Here is a 23,020-nt window from a genome sequence, read left to right as displayed (position 1 = left end):
ACTAGGATGACCCTGGAATGCTGCTTGCAGCTTCAATTAATGTAATATCTATATATCTTTTCCGGGAGAGACTGATGTTTGTGACTCACTCCCTAGATCATCCCAGATCCAGAGGAATTATAATCCATTATTTAGACTAGCTGATGCGAACGACTGAGTCTACCAGAGGGATCTGTTCAATGAAGTTAAATGTTCAGAACATAACAGATAGAAATGTAATGAATAGAGCCGACATGATGTCCTATTCTACATGACAGGCAATCATATCTGTTCTACACAATACATTTCTATCTGAACATTCTGGAACGCTGCACCCTGAACAGACTTTAGCCAACTCAACAACCTTTACTTGAAGAAAATAACTCTTATTTGCTCAGTCGAGTTGACTTTTAACGTGTGTATGGACACTTACAACAGCTTCCTTCCTTACATTTTTGATAGTTGAACATGAATAAAAGACGGATGGATACACGTGAATCACAATGAAGGATAAATATTTATTGCAAATATGTGTTCATTTGTTACATAACTTTGATCGAATTGAGCAAAGATGCCCCTTTCCCTTAAATAACCCATACACACCCATTCACTCGCTCTAGTGTACAAACGGATGAAGTTTATATAAAATAGAATACATAAAAATAAGAACTGTGATGAGTATCTGTGAAAAACAAGTTTGTGCGTTTTAAAGATGTAAGACTGTGTAGCATGAATAACATTTTGACAAAATATAAAATCATGCTGATGTAATCATGCTAATCAAATGGCTACCCAGACTATTTGCATTGACTGCCCATCCTTTTTTTACGCTGCTGCTACCCGCTGTTTATTATCTATGCATAGTCACTTTCCCCCTACCTACATGTACATATTACCTCAATTTCCTCGACTAACCGGTGCCCCCGCACATTGATCCGGTGCCGGTACCCGTGTATACAGCCTCCTTATTATTGCTCTTTTATTTTTTACTTTAGTTTATTTAGTAAATATTTTTCTTAACTCATATTTTTCTTTAAACAGCATTGTTGGTTAAGGGCTTGTAAGTAAGCATTTCTACCCCTGTTGTATTCGGCATGTGACATATAAAATTTCATTTGATTTTATGTAGAAAAAAAGTGATAGCACTATTGACATCTGTGTTCCCAAACCAGGATCCCAGAACGTAAACAGACTCCAGAAGAACCAACCACCAAACTGACCTATACTAGACAGACATCATGCATATATTTAAGCAATAAGGCACAAGGGGGTGTGTTATATGGCCAATATACCACGTCTAAGGGCTGTTCTTAGGTACGACGCATCGCGGAGTAACTGGATACAGCCCTTAGCCGTGATATATTGGCCATATAACACAAACCCCCGAGGTGCCTTATTGTTATTATAAACTGGCTACCAGCATAATTAAAGCAGTAAAACAAAATGTTTTGCCATACCCGTGGTATACGGTCTGATATACCACGGCTGTCAGCCAATCAGCATTCAGGGCTCGAACCACCCAGTTTATAAATATATATATTTGGTACATAGAGGTAAACAAATTAATAGATACCTTGTTATTCAAATAGACACACACACACATACACACACACACCGTACGGTAAGGAGTGCGGGTGCGGTGGCTGGACACTAAGGCTTTAGCAGGTAGTTGTTGTGTTGGGTCAGAGTTCGTCAGTGTTCATCACGTCTCACTGAGACTCCAAGGTCTGGTTAAAGTGTCTCTTTCCATCCAGGTACAACATGGACTCTGGAGATAGAAACATACGACCAATGTTAGACTGTGTGGAATCTCCAGTAAAAACATTACAATAACTTTAATCTCTTTCTGTTGGCACAAACGTTCCAGGAACAGTACCTCCGTAGCTCTGCCATGCAATGTTAGAGTTTAAAGGTCAGGGGTTAGAGGTCATACCTTGGTAGCTCTGCGGTATTATTGCTGAGTTCACGTCATGTCGGAAACTCAAACTGACATTTCCAACTTGCTTACTCGTAATATAAACAAACCCGCGTTTCCCACAAGGGAAGTATCCGAATCAACCAATAGGAAGCTCTACATAAATAACGTTCATTTTAACTCGGAGGTCCCGAGTTTCTGACATGACTTAAATGCGGCATATGTTAGGGTTAGAGTTAAAAGGTCAGGGCTTAGAGGTCATACCGCCGTAGCTCTGTGGCACTATGTTGGGGACGTCTTTGTCTGTGGCGAAGGTGAAGTGGAAGACATTAGTGGTGTTGTGCTGCCGGGTCATGGGGTCAAGAACTTCTGTATGAACTCTGACCTGGATGTACTTTCCCTCTGTGTAACACACCTGGAGACGGAGAGAGGGATGTGTCAGCACTGAAATTGGAGCAGATCATATAACACACAAATGCACATGCTTGCATGCGCACACCCACACACAAACCTGTGATGAGAGCAGGAGTAGGGAGCCAATCTCTACTGGCTTCCGGAAGAGGATATCGTCCACGGCAACCAAGTTAGGCCGACACCCCCTGGAGCAGAGCGAGAGAACACACACACAATGAGGATGCGCAGGTGTACAGTGCATTCGGAAAGTATTCAGACCCCTTGACCTTTTCCACATTTTGTTACGTTACAGCCTTATTCTAAAATGTATTAAATTGTTCCCCCCCCCCTCCTCAATCTAAACACAATACCCCATAATGTCAAAGCAAATACAGGTTAAGAAATTTTTGCAAATGTATATATATAAAAAAAAAAATGGAAATATTACATTTACATAAGTATTCAGACCCTTTACTCAGTACTTTGTTGAAGCACCTTTGGCAGTGATTACAGCCTTGAGTCTTCTTGGGTCTGATGCTACAAGCTTGGCACACCTGTATTTGGGGTGTTTCTCCCATTCTTCTCTGCAGATCCTCTCAAGCTCTGTCAGGTTGGATGGGGAGCGTCGCTGCACAACTACTTTAAGGTCTCTCCAGAGATGTTTGATCGGGTTCAAGTCCGGGCTCTGGCTGGGCCACTCAAGGACATTCAGAGACTTGTCCCGAAGCCACTCCTGCGTTGTGTTGGCTGTGCGCTTAGGGTTGTTGTCCTGTTGGACGGTGAACTTTCGACCCAGTCTGAGGTCCTGAGCTCTCTGGAGCAGGTTTTCATCAAGGATCTCTGTACTTTGCTCTGTTCATCTTTCCTTTGACCCTGACTAGTCTTCCAGTCCCTGCTAATGAAAAACATACCCACAGCATGATGCTTCCACCACAATGCTTTACCGTAGGGATGGTTTCCTCCAGATGTGACGCTTAGCATTCAGGCCAAAGAGAATATTGTTTCCTCTTGGTCTGAGAGTCCTTTAGGTGCCTTTTGGCCAACTCCAAGCAGCTGTCATGTGCCTTTTTCTGAGGAGTTGCTTCCGTCTGGCCGCTCTACCATAATGGCCTGATTGGTGGAGTACTGCAGAGATGGTTGTCCTTCTGGAAGGTTCTCCCATCTCCACAGAGGAACTATGGAGCTCTGTTAGAGTGACCATCGGGGTTTTGGTCAACTCCCAACTCCCGTTTTAATGATAATTTTTTAACCTTTATTCAACTAGGCAAGTCAGTTAAGAACAAATTCTTATTTTACAGTGATTGCCTACCCCGGCCAAACCCTCCCCTAACCCAGACGACTCTGTGCCAATTGTGCGCCGCACTATGGGACTCCCGATCATGGCCGGTTGCGATACAGCTCAGGATCGAACCAGGGTCTGTAGTGACGCCTCTAGCAGTGAGATGCAGTGCTTTAGACTGCTGCGCCACTCGGGAGCCCCGAGTGGTATGATCAATGGAAACAGCATGCACCTGAGCTCAATTTCGAGTCTCATAGAAAAGGGTCTGAATACTTATGTAAATAAAGTATCTGTTTTTTTGTTTAATACATTTGCAAACTATTCTAAAAACCTGTTTCTGCTTTGTCATTATGTGGTATTGTGTGTAGATTGATGAGGGAATTTTTTTAAATCCATTGTAGAAAAAGGCTGTAACGTAACAAAATGTGGAAAAAGGAAATGTCAAAACATTGCACTATAACTTTGAGTCTTGTGGGAATGTTCCTTGTTTGATATTATGGGTGTTTTAAATAACATCTTCATCAACCCTAACAGAACATTCCTGTAATATGTCTGCAGAATGATTTTAATTAAATTCAGACATAGTTGCTGAGGTGTGTTTAGGGTACATGTCATAACGTCACACTGTAACTGGGAATGTTCTCGGTTGCTGGGAACACATTCGCTCACTCACCCGTAGACACATGCGTTAGCCCAGCCCAGCTCGTAAGCTTTCCTCATCAGAAACCCTCCAAAGATCCTGTTAAAGATGTTCCTCTCCTGAAAACACACATCTTAGTCAGCACAAATTAGAAATGTTTCAGGGTGTAAATATCTCTGCTTCTCTCTCTCTCCTTCCCTCTCTCGCTCTCTAACCTGTGGATGGCAGATCTCCAGTCCTTTGACTTTGGCATCCTCCATCCATACTGAGTTAGGAGGCAGAACTCTGCTACGGAAACTCACTGTCCTACAGGACAACACACAGACAGACAGCATCACCACACACTCACAAAATGCTTGTACTGGATTTTATGATGTGTGTGTTCTCATCATTTAATAAGGTAACACTTGTAATTTGATAGTGAAGCAAACAAAAAAAACATAATATTTCGTACAGCTTATGATTCAGTGAGTTTGCTCTTGTAGATTGTTATGCCTTATATATGTTTGTACAATGGGTGTGAAGTCAATTAAGATTATTGCTACCTTAAGTTAACTTTAATCTCATTTTAATGGGAACATCAATGTGACAACAATTTGATATGACAAAATATGACTGTAGTCATTGTGATCAGTGTGATTTAAAGATACACTTTGGAAGTTTAGTCGCTTATTGTTTATGTAAAAACAAATATTTGATGTGTGTGTGTGTATATTTGTGTGTGTGTGTGTGTGTCGTACTTGCTGTCCAGGGTGTTGAGGAACAGGCTGTGTACGATCTTCCTCTCCTCAGCAGTAGGGGCCACCTTTAGTAGAGACGCTGTACTCAGCTCTATACGACGCGTCTTATTGACTGGAGGTACACACACACACAGTAAATAACACAAACACAAACACAGTAATATATACACATAAGGATGTAGTCTGTCTTACTCTCTCCCTGCTGAAACAGTTTCTCCTCCTCAATTCCCTCTGGCTTCAGAGGGTTAACAAACGCTGCCCTGAGAGAGACAGAAACCGACAGAGCAATAGAGACATCAGTCATGGATGGATACTGTGGATGGTTGGTTGAATGGATGGATGATTGGATGGATGTTGTATACCTCTTGTTCTCAGGGTCTCTGGCCACCATAACAAACGTAGCGTCCAGAACTGGAGTGTACGCCCCACCGTGGTACTGTACATACACACAGACATAACATCACTATTGTGGACATTAGTATATAACTGTGTGTGCGCACGCGTGTATACCTGAGACATGTGCATCTTGGCTTCAATCGAGGTCTTCCCCACCCAGGTCACGTGACCAGTGAACTTGATGTCACAGTCAGGGTGGATGATTTGTTTCCTCATGTCTGTGACATCACATACAGGGGAAATAAGCCACAACTACAAAACTGCAACTGCAACAGTAACAAACAATATATATTCAATGACACTAGGAAAAGTGTCCCTGGATTAGATTTGAGAAACACTGCACTGGTCTATACGGTACACCCTGGTGTTGTACCAGGACTGCTAGGTGTCATACCTATCTTATCCACCAGGGCAGTGACGATGGACAGAGGAGATCTCTGAAGTGTCTTGTTATGGGTGTGAGAGTAACAGATCAACACTGAGGGGGGGAAAGAGAGACAAAGAGAGAGAGAGTGAATAGTAATACCAAGTACCAGTGTGTTGTTGAGGTGATGATGTCGGCAGGTAGCCTTGTGGTTAGAGCGTTGGGCTAGTAACCGAAAGGTTGCTAGATCAAATTCCAGAGCTGACAAGGTAAAAATCTGTCGTTCTGCCCCTGAACAAGGCAGTTAACCCACTGTTCCTAGGCTGTCATTGAAAATAAGAATTTTTTCTTAACTGACTTGCCTAGTTAAATAAAGGTTAAAATAAAATACAAAATACAAAAATGGTCATACCTGCTAGACTGTCCAGATCCTCCAGGATACGGCCAAACCTGGAATAGAGACAGCATACAGAGGGGGGAAGGAAGTGTGTGTGTGTTTGAGAAGAATGTGTGAGTGTGTATCTGTTACCTGACACCTTTGAGGTAGTTGAGGTATTTCTCTCTAAGGGTAGGGTCTGTGCCTAGGGGAAGGTGGGCCTCTATATAGCTGTCCTTCATCTTGCGGATAGGAAGCTCATCCTGAGAACCAGCCAGCTGATTGGACAATGATAAACGGTCAGCTAACGCCTGCTGGTGGTCTCTACAGGATGGGAGATAGCGAGAGATACAACAGGAATGAGCTGTGAGTTTAACAAGGTCATACACATCTATAACAAGTAAACACAGGCCTTCCTGTCATGGTATCAATATCTCAATACAAAGTAGCTTTACTGGTTCTGTTTGGTACCTCCAGTTAGTGGACGCTCCCACAATCTCTCTCAGCCTGTTGCGCACTGAAAAACAACCACACAGTTGATCAGCTCTCAGTGTGTGTGTGTGTGTGTGTGTGTGTGTGTGTGTGTGTGTGTGTGTGTGTGTGTGTGTGTGTGTGTGTGTGTGTGTGTGTGTGTGTGTGTGTGTGTGTGTGTGTGTGTGTACTGATTCTGTGCTCAGAACAGAATGTGCAATGGGAATCACATGATCTCAGACAGAATGACAGCAGCAAGCTACAGAGTACTAGTGAGGTCTGGGTAGGATACACAATATCCGCTCCACTGTTGTTCCAGCTAGCACATGGAGCCACTGAGTGGCTTTGCGCTGCAGCTCGAGGGTGTACGCGCAATGGGGAGAAATCACTAGTGCACAGACAAGGTAATAAGGTGTCATTTCAGATTTGCCTATTGGTTTGTGGCCCACCTGACTGGCGCCGCTGTGATGTCATAATGTTGAGACGATATGAAACAAGACACTTGAGAGAGAGAGAGAGATGACCAAGACAGTTCTGCATACTATAGAATAGGGTACAGCAGCATAGTTAAGAGGTGCCCGCCACTGCCACAGGCCAGGGGTGCATTCATAGTTCAGTCTGTAAGAAATGGAAGAGAGAAACAAGGCCGTACAACCAGCTCAACAGACCACAGGGTGCTGGATAGAGATAGAGAAAGAGAGAGTGCTTTCAAGGTAGTGTGTTTGAGAGACGATGAGCTAAAATACATGCAGGCAGGATTAAGTTGAATTTAGACTGAATTAAGTAAGTGTTTTATACAATTAGGATTCAGGGTTGATTACCAACACACCATTGGACATTAGCAAATGAGCATTTCCTGTGGAGAGTGGAGACACAAAACAAGTTATGGGTTAGAGGTCAGGAGACTAGATGGAGTCTCAATGTCCTCTAGTCTTGTCATCATACCCCAAGAGTAGTATAAATTAAGTTCATAACAATTAATTAATTAATCAATTAACAAACCAATATATAAATACTTAGTCAGTCAGTCAGTCAGTTGTATATGGCCTTACCCTCAGACATGTCCGGGGCCTTCCCCTGCAAAGACACAGGCCCCCGGGAGAACGTCCTGGTTGTCAAGGACGCCACCGACCTTAGGAACCGGAACCTGTGGAACGGAAGGAAAAAACACTGGCATGTCAACACAGCAAGCCCACAACATTCAAACTCAAAGTTCAAGTCCCTGGCACGTAGCCCACTGAGTTTGGACAGCACATTACAGCACAGTACAGAACAGCACAGTGGACTTCAGTACAGTAGAGTTCACAACTTAATCACTGGTTGAAGAGTGTTTTCTGCCCCTCCCAAAATATTGAATTTGTAGATAACTGGCCCTGTTTCTGTGACTCCCCCACAAACAGGACCAAGCCCTGCCTGCTGAGGAGTGATGGACTCCATCCAAGCTGGAGGGGTGCTCTCATCTCATCTATCAACATAGACAGGGCTCTGCCAGCCTGCAAGCTAAGTGGAGTCTGCCACTAGCACTGTCAGTGTAGTCAGCTCAGCTTTCCCGCTGAGACCGTGTCTGCGCCTCGATCTAGGTCGGGCTGAAACATGGCAGTGTACGCCTTAGCAATCTCACTGGAGTAGACCTCCTCCATTCCTGTCATAATTGAAAGAGATTATGATAATATCTCACATCTCAAAATATAACTACTTCATGTTAGATCCCTCACTTCCAAGGCAGTCATAGTCAATGAACTAATCACTGATCATAACCTTGATGTGATTGACTGAAACATGGCTCAAACCTGATTTATTTACTGTGTTAAAAGAGGCCTCTCCTCCTGGTTACATTGGTGACCATATCCCTGCGCATCCCGCAAAGGTGTTGCTAACATTTACAACAGCAAACTTCAATTTACCCATTTTTTCCGTCTTTTGAGCTTCTAGTCATAAAATCTATGCAGCATACTCAATACCTTTTAATAGCTACTGTTTACAGGCATCCTGGGCCATATACAGCGTTTCTCACTGAGTTCTCTGAATTCCTATCGGACCTTGTAGTCATGGCGAATAATATTCACATTTTCGGTGACTTCAATATTTACATGGAAAAGGCCACAGATGCACTCCAAAAGGCTTTTGGAGCCATCATCGACTCAGTGGGTTTTGTACAACATTTCTCCAGACCTACGCATTGCCACAGTCATACCCTGGATCTAAACTCAGCAACAACAAAAAAACTCCCTTTTTCAGGACCCTGTCTTTCAAAGATAATTTGTAAAAATCTAAATAACTTCACAGATCTTCTATGTAAAGGGTTTAAACACTGTTTCCCATGCTTGTTCAATGAACCATAAACAATTAATGAACATTCACCTGTGGAACGGTCGTTAAGACACTAACAGCTTACAGACGGTAGGCAATTAAGGTCACAGTTATGAAAACTTAGGACACTAAAGAGGCCTTTCTACTGACTCTGAAAAACACCAAAAGAAAGATGCCCAGGGTCCCTGCTCATCTGCGTGAACGTGCCTTAGGCATGCTGCAAGGAGGCATGAGGACGTGAGATGTGGCGGTGGGCAATAAATTGCAATGTGAGATGCCTAAAACAGGATTGTGGCAGACCCCGTGTAACACCTGCAAAGGATTGGTACAGCCGAACATCACACCTGCGGGACAGGTACAGGATGGTAACAACAACTGCCCGAGTTACACCAGGAACGCACAATCCCTCCATCGGTGCTCAGACTGTCCGTAATAGGCTGAGAGAGGCTGGACTGAGGGCTTGTAGGCCTGTTGTAAGGCAGGTCCTCACCAGACACTACCAGCAACAACGTCGCCTATGGGCCAGACAGGACTGGCAAAAAGTGCTCTTCAATGACGAGTCACGGTTTTGTCTCACCAGAGGTGATGGTCGGATTCGCGTTTATCGTCGAAGGAATGAGCGTTACACCGAGGCCTGTACTCTGGAGCGGGATCGATTTGGAGGTGGAGGGTCCGTTATGGTCTGGAGCAGTGTGTCACAGCATCATCGGACTGAGCTTGTTGTCATTGCAGGCAATCTTAACTCTGTGCGTTACTGGGAAAACATCCTCCTCCCTCATGTAGTACCCTTCCTGCAGGCTCATCCTGACATGACCCTCCAGCATGACAATGCCACCAGCCATACTGCTTGTTCTGTGCGTGATTTCCTGTAAGACAGGAATGTAAGTGTTCTGCCATGGCCAGCGAAGAGCCCGGATCTCAATCCCATTGAGCACGTCTGGGACCTGTTGGATCGGAGGGTGAGGGCTAGGGCCATTCCCCACAGAAATGTCCAATGTCCGGCACTTGCAGGTGCCTTGGTGGAAGAGTGGGGTAACATCTCACAGCAAGAACTGGCAAATCTGGTGCAATCCATGAGGAGGAGATGCATTGCAGTACTTAATGCAGCTGGTGGCCACACCAGATACTGACTGTTACTTTTGATTTTGACCCCCCCCTTTATTCAGGGACACATTATTCCATTTCTGTTAGTCACATGTCTGTGGAAATTGTTCAGTTTATGTCTCAGTTGTTGAATTGTGTTATGTTCATACAATTATTTACACATGTTAAATTTGCTGAAAATAAACACAGTTGACAGCTCCCTGGTATACAGAAAATACCAGAGCCCTGAAGCAAGCTTCCTGAGAATTGGAAAGGAAATGGCGCTCCACGAAACTGGAAGCCTTCCGACTAGCTTTCCAAGCTAGAGAAAAAAACAATCCTAAATGTATTTTTGATACTGTCGCCAAGATAACTTGGTCTTCACTTCAGCAGTGATGAATTCATATATATATATATATATATATATATATATATATATATATATATATATACACACACACACACTGCTCAAAAAAATAAAGGGAACACTTAAACAACACAATGTAACTCCAAGTCAATCACACTTCTGTGAAATCAAACTGTCCACTTAGGAAGCAACACTGATTGACAATAAATTTCACATGCTGTTGTGCAAATGGAATAGACAACAGATGGAAATTATAGGCAATTAGCAAGACACCCCCAATAAAGGAGTGGTTCTGCAGGTGGTGACCACAGGCCACTTCTCAGTTCCTATGCTTCCTGGCTGATGTGTTGGTCACTTTTGAATGCTGGCGGTGCTTTCACTCTAGTGGTAGCATGAGACGGAGTCTACAACCCACACAAGTGGCTCAGGTAGTGCAGCTCATCCAGGATGGCACATCAATGCGAGCTGTGGCAAGAAGGTTTGCTGTGTCTGTCAGCGTAGTGTCTAGAGCATGGAGGCGCTACCAGGAGACAGGCCAGTACATCAGGAGACTTGGAGGAGGCCGTAGGAGGGCAACAACCCAGCAGCAGGACCGCTACCTCCGCCTTTGTGAAAGGAGGAGCAGGAGGAGCACTGCCAGAGCCCTGCAAAATGACCTCCAGCAGGCCACAAATGTGCATGTGTCTGCTCAAACGGTCAGAAACAGACTCCATGAGGGTGGTATGAGGGCCCGACGTCCACAGGTAGGGGTTGTGCTTACAGCCCAACACCGTGCAGGACGTTTGGCATTTGCCAGAGAACACCAAGATTGGCAAATTCGCCACTGGCGCCCCGTGCTCTTCACAGATGAAAGCAGGTTCACACTGAGCACATGTGACAGACGTGACAGAGTCTGGAGACGCCGTGGAGAACGTTCTGCTGCCTGCAACATCCTCCAGCATGACCGGTTTGGCGGTGGGTCAGTCATGGTGTGGGGTGGCATTTCTTTGGGGAGCCCTCCATGTGCTCGCCAGAGGTAGCCTGACTGCCATTAGGTACCGAGATGAGATCCTCAGACCCCTTGTGAGACCATATGCTGGTGCGGTTGGCCCTGAGTTCCTCCTAATGCAAGACAATGCTAGACCTCATGTGGCTGGAGTGTGTCAGCAGTTCCTGCAAGAAGAAGGCATTGATGCTATGAACTGGCCCGCCCGTTCCCCAGACCTGAATCCAATTGAGCACATCTGGGACATCATGTCTCGCTCCATCCACCAACGCCACGTTGCACCACTGACTGTCCAGGAGTTGGCGGATGCTTTAGTCCAGGTCTGGGAGGAGATCCCTCAGGAGACCATCCGCCACCACATCAGGAGCATGCCCAGGCGTTGAAGGGAGGTCATACAGGCACGTGGAGGCCACACACACTACTGAGCCTCATTTTGACTTGTTTTAAGGACATTACATCAAAGTTGGATCAGCCTGTAGTGTGGTTTTCCACTTTAATTTTGAGTGTGACTCCAAATCCAGTCCTCCATGGGTTGATAAATTTGATTTCCATTGATAATTTTTGTGTGATTTGTAGTCAGCACATTCAACTATGTAAAGAAAAAAGTATTTAATAAGAATATTTCATTCATTCAGATCTAGGATGTGTTATTTTAGTGTTCCCTTTATTTTTTTGAGCAGTGTATGTATATATATATATATATATATATATATATATATATATATATATATATATATATATATATATATATATATATATATATATATATATATATATATTATTATTATTTATTTATTTTTCTTCACTTTATTTAACTAGTCAAGTCAATTAAGAACAAATTCATATTTACAATGACGGCCTACCGGGGAACATTCGGTTAACTGCCTTGTTCAGGGGCAGAACGACAGATTTTTACTAGAGGTCAACCAATTAGGATTTTTCAATGCCGATACCGATTATTGGATGACCAAAAGAAGCCGATAACGATAAATTGGCCGATTTATATATATATATATTTGTAATACCGATTGTTATGAAAACTTGAAATCGGCCATTCCGAATAATCGGTCGACCTCTAATTTTTACCTTGTCCGCTCAGGGATTTGATCTAGCAACCTTTCAGTTACTGGCCCAACGCTCTAACCACTAGGCTACCTGCCACCCCATTCATGAACTTCTTCAATGAAAATATCATGATCATTAGAAAGCAAATGACAGACTCCTCTTTGAATCTGCATATTACTCCAAAACGCAGTTGTCCTGAGTCTGCACAGAACTGCCAGGACCTAAGGTCAATGGAGACACTCAAGTTATTTAATCCTGTATCTCTCGACACATTCACAAAAATAGTCATGGCCTCTAAGCCTTCCAGCTGCCTACTACTGAAAGAGCTACTTCCTGTGCTTGGCCTTCCTATGTTGAACATAGGCTCCCTATCCTCTGGATGTGTACCAAACTCACTAAAAGTGGCAGTAATAATGCCACTCTTGAAAAAGCCAAACTTTGACCCAGATTTTATTTTAATTTTTTTAAATGTTTATTTTATTTTAAATCGGCCTCTCAATTTTGGGGAAAAAGCTGTTGCCTTCCTGAAGACAAATAACATATACGAAACTCTCCACTCTACCGAACCTGCTGTCTCAACCTCTGAATGCTCGGAAAAGAAAAGCCAAATAACATTTACTCTTGAGGTGTTGACCTGTTGCACCCTCTACAACCACTGTGATTATTATTTGACCCTGATGGTCATCTATGAATGTTTGAACATCTTGAAGAACGATCTGGCCTTAATGACCATGTACTCTTATAATCTCCACAATCTCCGTACTAAACTCTACAGTACAGTATTGTACTGAGCTATACTCTCCTTCTCTACTGTATTGCACTTTACTATACTGTACTGTCCAAACTTGTGAAGCAGACGTTTACAAGTGGTTCAGACTTGGACTGACCAAATTTCAACTACTTTCAACGTCTATGGACATCTGGTGTCCGCCAGTGCTCAGTGGGTGAGAGGGCTGGTTACAGTAAATGGAAAGTTGTGGGGGGGGGGGGGGGGTCATGGGTAGAGGGAGAAGTGACATTAGCTGGAGAGAGAGAGAAGAGTCAGGGAGAGAGGGAGAGGAAGGGGTTGTCTGCACTGTTTTTACACTATTGCTTTGACCACCACGCGACAGAAAGAAAGCCATTATGCTATGAGCTGAACATAACAATATGCCAGTGGAAGGAGATCCTAAGAGCTGAACATAACAATATGCCAGTGGAAGGAGATCCTATGAGCTGAACATAACAATATGCCAGTAGAAGGAGATCCTTTGAGCTGAACATAACAATATGCCAGTAGAAGGAGATCCTTTGAGCTGAACATAACAATATGCCAGTAGAAGGAGATCCTTTGAGCTGAACATAACAATATGCCAGTGGAAGGAGATCCTATGAGCTGAACATAACAATATGCCAGTGGAAGGAGATCCTATGAGCTGAACATAACAATATGCCAGTGGAAGGAGATCCTATGAGCTGAACATAACAATATGCCAGTGGAAGGAGATCCTATGAGCTGAACATAACAATATGCCAGTGGAAGGAGATCCTAAGAGCTGAACATAACAATATGCCAGTGGAAGGAGATCCTATGAGCTGAACATAACAATATGCCAGTGGAAGGAGATCTTATGAGCTGAACATAACAATATGCTAGTGGAAGGAGATCCTATGAGCTGAACATAACATTTATTTAACTAGGCTTTATTTAAATTTGTCAGTGGAAGGGAGGACAGTAGCAGGAGACACTATGAGCTGAACATAACAGTATGTCAGTGGAAGGGAGGACAGTAGCAGGAGACACTATGAGCTGAACATAACAGTATATCAGTGGAAGGGGGGAGAGTAGAATTCAGTTGCAGTCATTCTGTTACTGATTTTTTGGTCATTCTGTTAAAGATTTGGTAACACATTGACACATTTCAATCACTTAATAAATCATAAACAAAATGATCAGTAAAAAATAAAAACAATAGCTAATTGGTAGGTCTAAGGAATCATGGCTGAATGAAGACATGGATATTCAGCTAGCGGGACACACGAAGGGGGGCGGTCTGTGCATATTTGTAAACAACAGCTGGTGCACGGAATCGAAGGAAGTCTCTAGATTTTGCTCGCCTGAAGTAGAGTAGATTGTGATAAATTGCAGGCCACACTACTTGCCTAGAGAGTTTTCAGCTATACTTTTTGTGGCTGTTTATTTACCACCACAGACGGATGCTGGCACTAAGACCGCACTCAGTCAGCTGTATAAGGAAATAAGCAAACAGGAAACCACTCACCCAGAGGCGGCGCTCCTAGTGGCAGGAGACTTTAATGCAGGGAAACTTAAATCAGTTCTACCAAATTTCCATCAACATGTTAAATGTGCAACCAGAGGGAAAAAAATTCTAGATCACCTGTACTTCACACAGAGAGACGCGTACAAAGCTCTCCCTCGCCCTCCATTTGGTAAATCCGACCACAACTCTATTCACCTGATTCCTGCTTACAAGCAGAAATTAAACCAGGAAGCACCAGTGACTCGGTCTATAAAAAAGTGGTCAGATGAAGCAGATGCTAAACTACAGGACTGTTTTGTTATCACAGACTGGAAAATGTTCCGCGATTCTTCTGATGGCATTGAGGAGTACACCACATCAGTCACTGGCTTTATCAATAAGTGCATCGAGGACGTCGTCCCCACAGTGACTGTACGTACATACCCCAACCAGAAGCCATGGATTACAGGCAACATTCGCACTGAGCTAAAGGGTAGAGCTGCCACTTTCAAGGTGCCGGATTCTAACCAGGAAACTTACAAGAAATCCTGCTATGCCCTGCGACGAACCATCAAACAGGCAAAGCGTCAATACAGGGCTAAGATTGAATCATACTACACCGGCTCCGACGCTTGTCTTATGTGGCAGGGCTTGCAAACTATTACAGACTACAAAGGGAAGCACAGCCGCGAGCTGCCCAGTGACACAAGCCTACCAGACGAGCTAAATCACTTCTATGCTCGCTTCGAGGCAAGCAACACTGAGGCATGCATGAGAGCATCAGCTGTTCCAGGCGACTGTGTGATCACGCTCTCCGTAGCCGACGTGAGTAAGACCTTTAAACAGGTCAACATACACAAGGCTGCGGGGCAAGACGGATTACCAGGACGTGTGCTCCGGGCATGTGCTGACTAACTGGCAGGTGTCTTCACTGACATTTTCAACATGTCCATGATTAAGTCTGTAATACCAACATGTTTCAAGCAGACCACCATAGTCCCTGTGCCCAAGAACACAAAGGCAATCTGCCTAAATGACTACGGACCCGTAGCACTCACGTCTGTAGCCATGAAGTGCTTTGAAAGGTTGGTAATGGCTCACATCAACACCATTATCCCAGAAACCCTAGACCCACTCCAATTTGCATACCGCCCAAACCGATCCACAGATGATGCAATCTCTATTGCACTCCACACTGCCCTTTCCCACCTGGACAAAAGGAACACTTACGTGAGAATGCTATTCATTGACTACAGCTCAGCGTTCAACACCATAGTACCCTCAAAGCTCATCACTAAGCTAAGGATCCTGGGACTAAACACCTCCCTCTGCAACTGGATCCTGGACTTCCTAACGGGCCGCCCCCAGGTGGTGAGGGTAGGTAGCAACACATCTGCCAAGCTGATCCTCAACACTGGAGCTCCCCAGGGGTGTGTGCTCAGTCCTCTCCTGTACTCCTTGTTCACCCACGACTGCATGGCCAGGCACGACTCCAACACCATCATTAAGTTTGCAGATGACACAACAGTGTGTCGTCTGTTATATCTGGAGTATTTCTCCTGTCTTATCCGATGTCCTGTGTGAATTTAAGTATGCTCTCTCTCGGAGGACCTGAGCCCTAGGACCATGCCTCAGGACTACCTGGAATGATGACTTCTTGTTGTCCCCAGTCCACCTGGCCGTGCTGCTGCTCCAGTTTCAACTGTACTGCCTGCGGCTATGGAACCCTGACCTGTTCACTGTGATTGCTATTATTTGACCATGCTGGTCATTTATGAACATTTGAACATCTTGGCCATGTTCTGTTATAATCTCCACCCGGCACAGCCAGAAGAGGACTGGCCACCCCTTAATAGCCTGGTTCCTCTTGGTTTCTTCCTAGGTTTTGGTATTTGTAGGGAGTTTCTCCTAACCACCGTGCTTCTACACCTGCATTGCTTGCTGTTTGGGGTTTTAGGCTGGATTTCTGTACAGCGCTTTGATATATCAGCTGATGTAAGGGCTATATAAATAAATTTGCTTTGGTAGGCCTGATCACCGACAACCACGAGACAGCCTATAGGGAGGAAGTCAGAGACCTGGCCGGGTGGTGCCAGAATAACAACCTCTCCCTCAAAGTAACCAAGACTAAGGAGATTATTGTGGACTACAGGAAAAGGAGGACCGAGCACACCCCCATTCTCATCGACGGGGCTGTAGTGGAGCAGGTTGAGAGCTTCAAGTTCCTTGGTGTCCACATCAACAACAAACTAGAATGGTCCAAACACACGAAGACAGTCATGAAGAGGGCACAACAAAGCCTATTCCCCCTCAGGAAACTAAAAAGATTTGGCATGGGTCCTGAGATCCTCAAAAGGTTCTACAGCTGCAACATCGAGAGCATCCTGACTGGTTGTATCACTGACTGGTACGGCAACTGCTCGGCCTCTGACCGCAAGGGCGTACGGCCCAGTACATCACTGGGGCTAAGCTGCCTGCCATCCAGAACCTCTACAGGCGGTGTCAGAGGAAGACCGGAGTGCCAAGTCTAGGACAAAAAGGCTTCTCAACAGTTTTTACCCCCAAGCCATAAGACTCCAGAACTGGTAATCAAATGGCTACCCGGACTATTTGCATTGTGTGCCCCCCCAACCAACCCAACCCCTCTTTTTACGCTGCGGCTACTCTCTGTTTATCATATATGCATCAGTCACTTTAACTATACATTCATGTACATACTACCTCAATTGGGCCGACCAACCAGTGCTCCCGTACAGTGGCTAACCGGGCTATCTGCATTGCGTCCCACCCACCACCCCCTCTTTTACGCTACTGATACTCTCTGTTCATCATATATGCATAGTCACTTTAACCATATCTACATACTACCTCAATCAGCCTGACTAACCGGTGTCTGTGTGTAGCCTCGCTACTTTTATAGCCTCGCTACTGTATATAGACTGTCTTTTTACTGTTGTTTTATTTCTTTACCTAACTATTGTTCACCTAATACCTTTTTTGCACTATTGGTGCAAAAAAGTAAGCATTTCACTGTAAGGTCTACACTTGTTGTATTCAGCGCACGTGACAAATAAACTTTGATTTGTAGACACGAGGCGATATTTCTTAAAGGTCCTGAACAGTCATTCTGATCATGTAAAATTGCCTTTTGGGTGACTAAAATATCACCCATAATATTATGAGTAACTAAATATCAGCCATAATAACAGCTCTTTGAAGCGCCTATGTCTAGAAACGTGGATGCAGTGAGCAGGGTTGTTTCAGGCTGGCTGAAGACCTAGCTAGCCAGTAAGTAGCTAACACCAGACACAGATGAAAGTGGAAACATATAAGTATATTTGCCATTGATTAATAATGTAAACTTTTAATTATATATTTGCTGACACGATATAGTCAAATGTAGACACCAGCAAAGTAGCTATCTAGCTACAGTACCTTCGGAAAGTATTCAGACCCCTTGACTTTCTCCACATTTTGTTACGTTACAGCCTTATTCTAATGGATTAAATTGTTCCCCCCCCCCTCCTCATCAAATCTACACAAAATACCCCATAATGACAAAGCAAAAACAGGTTTTTTGAAATTTTAGCAAATGTAAATGTGATATTTCGATTTCTTGTTTTTAATACATGTATTCAGACCCTTTACTCAGTACTTTGTTGCACCTTTGGCAGTGATTACAGACTCAAGTCTTCTTGGGTATGATGCTACAGGCCTGGCACACCTGTATTTGGGAGTTTCTCCCATTCTTCTCTGCAGATCCTCTGAAGCACTGTCAGGTTGGATGGAGAGCGTTGCTGCACAGCTATTTTCAGGTCTCTCCAGAGATGTTCAATTGGTTTGAAGTCTGGGCTCTGGCTGGACCACTCAAGGACATTCAGAGACCTGTCCCAAAGCCACTCCTTCGTTGTCTTGGCTGTGTGCTTAGGGTCGTTGCCCTCTTGGAAGGTGAACCTTCGCCCCAGTCTGAGGTCCTGAGCCCTCTGGAGCAGGTTTTCATCAAGGATCTCTCTGTACTTTGCTCCGTTCATCTTTCCCTCGACCCTGACTTGTCCCCCAGTCCCTGATGCTGAAAAACATCTCCACAGCATGATGCTGCCACCACAATGCTTCACCGTAGGAATGGTGCCAGGTTTCCTCCAGATGTGATGCTTGGCATTCAGGCCAAAGAGTTCAATCTTGGTTTCATCAAACCAGAGAATCTTGTTTTTCATGGGCTCATGGTTTTTCATGGTCCTTTAGGTGCCTTTTGGCAAACTCCAAGCGGTCCGTCATGTGCCTTTTACTGAAGAGTGGCTTCCTTCTGGTCACTCTACCATAAAGGTCTGATTAGTAGAGTGCTGCAAAGATGGTTGTCCTTCTGGAAGGTTCTCCCATCGCCACAGAGGAACTCTGGAGCTCTGTCAGAGTGACTATTGGGTTCATGCTCACCTCACCTCACCTCCCCGACCAAGACCCTTCTCCCCTGATTGCTCAGTTTGGCCGGGCGGCCAGCTCAAGGAAGAGTCTTGGTGGTTTCAAACTTCTTCCATTTAAGAATGTTGGAGGCCACTGTGTTCTTGGGGACTTAAATTCTGCAGAAATGTTTTGGTACCCTTCCCATATCTATGCCTCGACACGATCCTGCTCGGAGCTCTACGGACAATTCCTTCGACCTCATGGCTTGGTTTCTGCTCTGACATGCACTGTCAACTATTGGACCTTATATGGACAGGAATCTGCTTTTCCAAATCCTGTCCAATCAATTGAACTTAACACAAGGCAGACTCCAATCAAGTTGTAGAAACATCTCAAGGATGATCAATGGAAACAGGATGCACCTGAGCTCAATTTCAAGTCTCATAGCAAAAGGTCTCAATACTTATTATTGGACCTTATATGGACAGGAATCTGCCTTTCCAAATCCTGTCCAATCAATTGAACTTAACACAAGGCAGACTCCAATCAAGTTGTAGAAACATCTCAAGGATGATCAATGGAAACAGGATGCACCTGAGCTCAATTTCAAGTCTCATAGCAAAAGGTCTTTCTGTTTTTATATTTTTATTACATTTGCAAACATTTCTAAAAACCTGTTTTTGCTTTGTCATTATGGGGTATTGTGTGCAGATTGAGGGGGAAAAAATATTTAATCAATTTTAGAATAAGGCTGTAGTGTAACAAAATGTGGAAAAGGGTAAGGGGTCTGAATACTTTCCCAAATGCACTGTATATAAACCACGTCCCTCTGAAAACACACCTTCTCTGATGTTGGTACTTATTAAATTAGGTAAGAGAATATCATGTTACCATTGGTGTATTAAAATAAGAGATAGGGTGATGTCAACCTATTCCCTTAATGATCCAGGCTCCTGAATCCTATTCCCTTAATGATCCAGGCTCCTGAATCCAAGTGTTTAACATGAGGGAGGGAAGCAATAACTTTATGATCAAACTTGATCAATGTAGAAGCCACAATAATTTTTCATACTTTGGTCATCATACTTTTATCTGGTTTCATCCAAATATAATCAAATTTCACAAAAAAACATGATTTTAACTGTTCGTTATCTATAAAATGATTTCTCCAAAACTTAATATAAATGATGAAATTAGTTGGCAGGGGCCTTTACGACATAATTTTTGATATATTTCTAATATCTTTTGACTTTTCAAATAGATATTTTCTAAGACATCTTTTCCATGTTTGACCAGAAATCAAAGCCTATGCTTATTACACATTTTTGGGATGAAAAATGGTTGGAAAATGCAATATATACCTTATTTTTTCTAAAACATACTCAGCGTTCATTTTACACCAATTTTGATACGCTCCTTTGAACTTCACGTTCGAGCTCATGGTGTTGTCTTTTTTACAAAGAAATGCCTTTTAGCTAGCTAACGCTACTACATTAGCAAACTAACGTTAGCTAACTAGCTTTACCATTTCTGTGAACTCGACTGGTTTAGCTAGCTCTTCTACACTCGCACACTCACCTCGGTGACAGCATTTCCGTGTGCTATATGAAGATGTTTGAGAAGTTAGCTGAATTTGCTAAATACCGAAATACAACTCCAAAACGGGGGGACAGATTAAGCTAATTATACAAAGAGTGACAGCACTGAAATTGTAGATGCTTTCCTGTGGACATTTGCCCTTGGCTGTACGTACCGTACTACTAAAAATAAGTGCGCAATTATTTTGCGGATATAATGGATGGTGTAATTCACTCTCAAATTCATAGACAGAGCTATGGATGCAAGGACTTACCATTAAAGATATGTTTTATTTTGTTTTAAGCATTGAGGCTATGTTTGTTAACAATTGTTAACAAACAATGGAGACAAATTAGCTTATATTTTGGGTTGTGATGGGGTACCAGTTTAACTTAAAGCTCATGAGGCATTTTTAAGTTATATTCTGCTTGAATCAATGGGTATAATCCATATATATTACTTAAACGTCCAAAAATGTATGTACAAATGGCAGATTGCCCCTTTAACCTCCCTGTATGTGAGTACATATGGCCTCCGCCAAGAGGTCTGCAACTTTATGGCACAGCTTCCCTGTAACTGCAGTGCCACTGATTCAAGCCCCTCTGTCTCTTCTCCTTTAGATAGGGCCCAGTTTGAGAGGAATATTAGACCTCTGTTGGCTCTGTCACATACTTTATTTGTTATTAACCATTTACAAGCTCCTCATTATGCCTGGGTCATGATGAGGCCTTTGTCATTAATTGCAGTATTCCACATTCAAATAGCTATTCCGGGCTGTAACATGGAAAAACCCACATTCCAATCCACACTCTCTCCTGTGAGGGTCAGTGGGGGGTGGGGGTGGGGGCAAGGTGAGAGAGAACAAAGTTGTTAGACTACGTTCGAGGGGGGGTATGAGACAGTATTCTGGTAAGTCACTCTGGATAAGAGCGTCTGCTAAATGACTTAAATGTAAATGTAAATGTAAACATGTCTCCAGCACATTCTACAATGTCAAATTTTGACCTGGTAGATGGACAAGAGCAGTGTAACTGGTGGGACACAGCTTTGCAGGGAAATCCTTATTGGATGTACAAACTTTGCTGTTGTTGTAACAATTCAAGAGTTAGTTCACCTCTAAACTAAAGTTTGAAGATCGATTTATTGTCAAAGAGTATAAGCATATTTTTACGTGAGTGTACATGAAGAGTTTATTTCCAAAACGCTTTTATCCTAAATGATTGCATAGCTTATGGGTAGGTTCATGTGTGTGTGTAAAATAATACTGTTCTCAGATTTTTTTATTCATAGATTTTATTGAAATGTGTTTGTTTTTTTTGCTGGAATGGAATGTTCATGTGCTGTATATTTGACTCTGATATTTTGTTGTCTCATCTAGCTATCTTAATAAGATATATGCACTAACTGTAAGTCGCTCTGGATAAGAGCGTCTACTAAATGACTAAAATTAAAATGTTTTACATACAGATCTCATGTTACAGTGTAGAATTATTTTTAACCTTTTACTGCAGTGGGCTAAATCAGGATCACAGTGTTTCGTAGTAGTCTTAAACAAATCTACTTTGAAACAAAAGTATACACCTCACACATTATGGGCTTAAAAAAAGTAGCCACCTGTACCATGTCAGATATAGAGTTTAAACATTATTATTTGTCTCTCTGAAATGAAACCATGGTCCGTATAAAGTGATAGATTTAAACATATACAACATGTATGTCATTGAACAACCCCATGCCATGATTAGATACAGAAAAAACACACAAATCTCTCATAAGTTCTTTAAACAATAAAAGCTAATTTACCAACATTTCTGAAAACGGATGTAGCGTTTTGGAAATAAACTCTTCAGCTGTACATGTAAGTCCTACTCATATGGCACCACATAATTAACATTCTATATTCCACCTCAATTGCTACATAAATACAAACACTAGTCGTGACCAATGACGTGTAAAAACCCTGGATGACTGACAGGGGGCGCTGTATTGAAGCCACCTTACAGCCAATATCTTGGAAGCTACAGAAATCAATTTATTAATGTCTACGTTCGTTTTTGACACGTTTATTCTATTACAAACACTTTAATGCATGATTTTAAATTATGTGAGCTAAACATAAAAATAACAACAACAAAAAATAAAAAAAATTCTTGAGGTATTTTTTTGAGAGTAATGTTACTGTTCCTACTACAATAACCCTGAAGAAGGCACAGTGATGCCGAAACGTTGGTGATTTACCCAATAAATTACTACGAGTTTTTATATAGTGTGCGACTCTCTTTATTATTTTTATACCCACAACAAACATATTTAAATATATGTAATTTTGTCCTTGAAAAATGTAATTGAAATACTGTAGAATTCCATTCATTCCTTTGGAGGACTGCTCCTACCAGCATCAGCAATCCAGGGTCAATATAAAAGTAACTGGTCGTGCTGCA

General features: G+C 43.0%; 1 protein-coding gene across 3 annotated transcripts; it reads right to left on the bottom strand.

The window, feature by feature from the left end:
• Positions 1-477: 477 nt before the first annotated feature.
• LOC129823189 (acyl-coenzyme A thioesterase 9, mitochondrial-like) lies at positions 478-20,758 on the bottom strand. 3 transcript variants are annotated; one of them, XM_055882021.1, is made up of 16 exons: positions 20,580-20,758; positions 7,606-7,700; positions 7,383-7,409; positions 6,554-6,599; positions 6,236-6,406; positions 6,119-6,156; positions 5,737-5,820; positions 5,457-5,560; positions 5,309-5,382; positions 5,139-5,206; positions 4,947-5,058; positions 4,422-4,512; positions 4,240-4,325; positions 2,406-2,493; positions 2,159-2,309; positions 478-1,747 (listed from the first exon to the last, which is right to left on the bottom strand). In XM_055882021.1, the coding sequence occupies exons 1-16, from the start codon at positions 20,591-20,593 to the stop codon at positions 1,689-1,691; spliced, it is 1,308 nt and encodes a 435-aa protein (XP_055737996.1). In that variant the 5' UTR covers positions 20,594-20,758; the 3' UTR covers positions 478-1,688. The 3 variants fall into 3 exon arrangements, with proteins under 3 accessions (XP_055737996.1, XP_055737997.1, XP_055737998.1); XM_055882022.1 differs by lacking the exon at positions 7,383-7,409; XM_055882023.1 differs by lacking the exon at positions 20,580-20,758 and having other exon boundaries at positions 7,003-7,409; positions 7,606-7,667.
• Between the last annotated feature and the right edge of the window lie 2,262 nt (positions 20,759-23,020).

The sequence above is a fragment of the Salvelinus fontinalis genome, chromosome 25 (assembly GCF_029448725.1).
Source record: "Salvelinus fontinalis isolate EN_2023a chromosome 25, ASM2944872v1, whole genome shotgun sequence".
In the NCBI taxonomy this organism is placed as follows: Eukaryota; Metazoa; Chordata; class Actinopteri; order Salmoniformes; family Salmonidae; genus Salvelinus; species Salvelinus fontinalis.
Note: the sequence above shows the minus strand (reverse complement) of the source record. Positions and strands in the feature narration are given on the sequence as shown.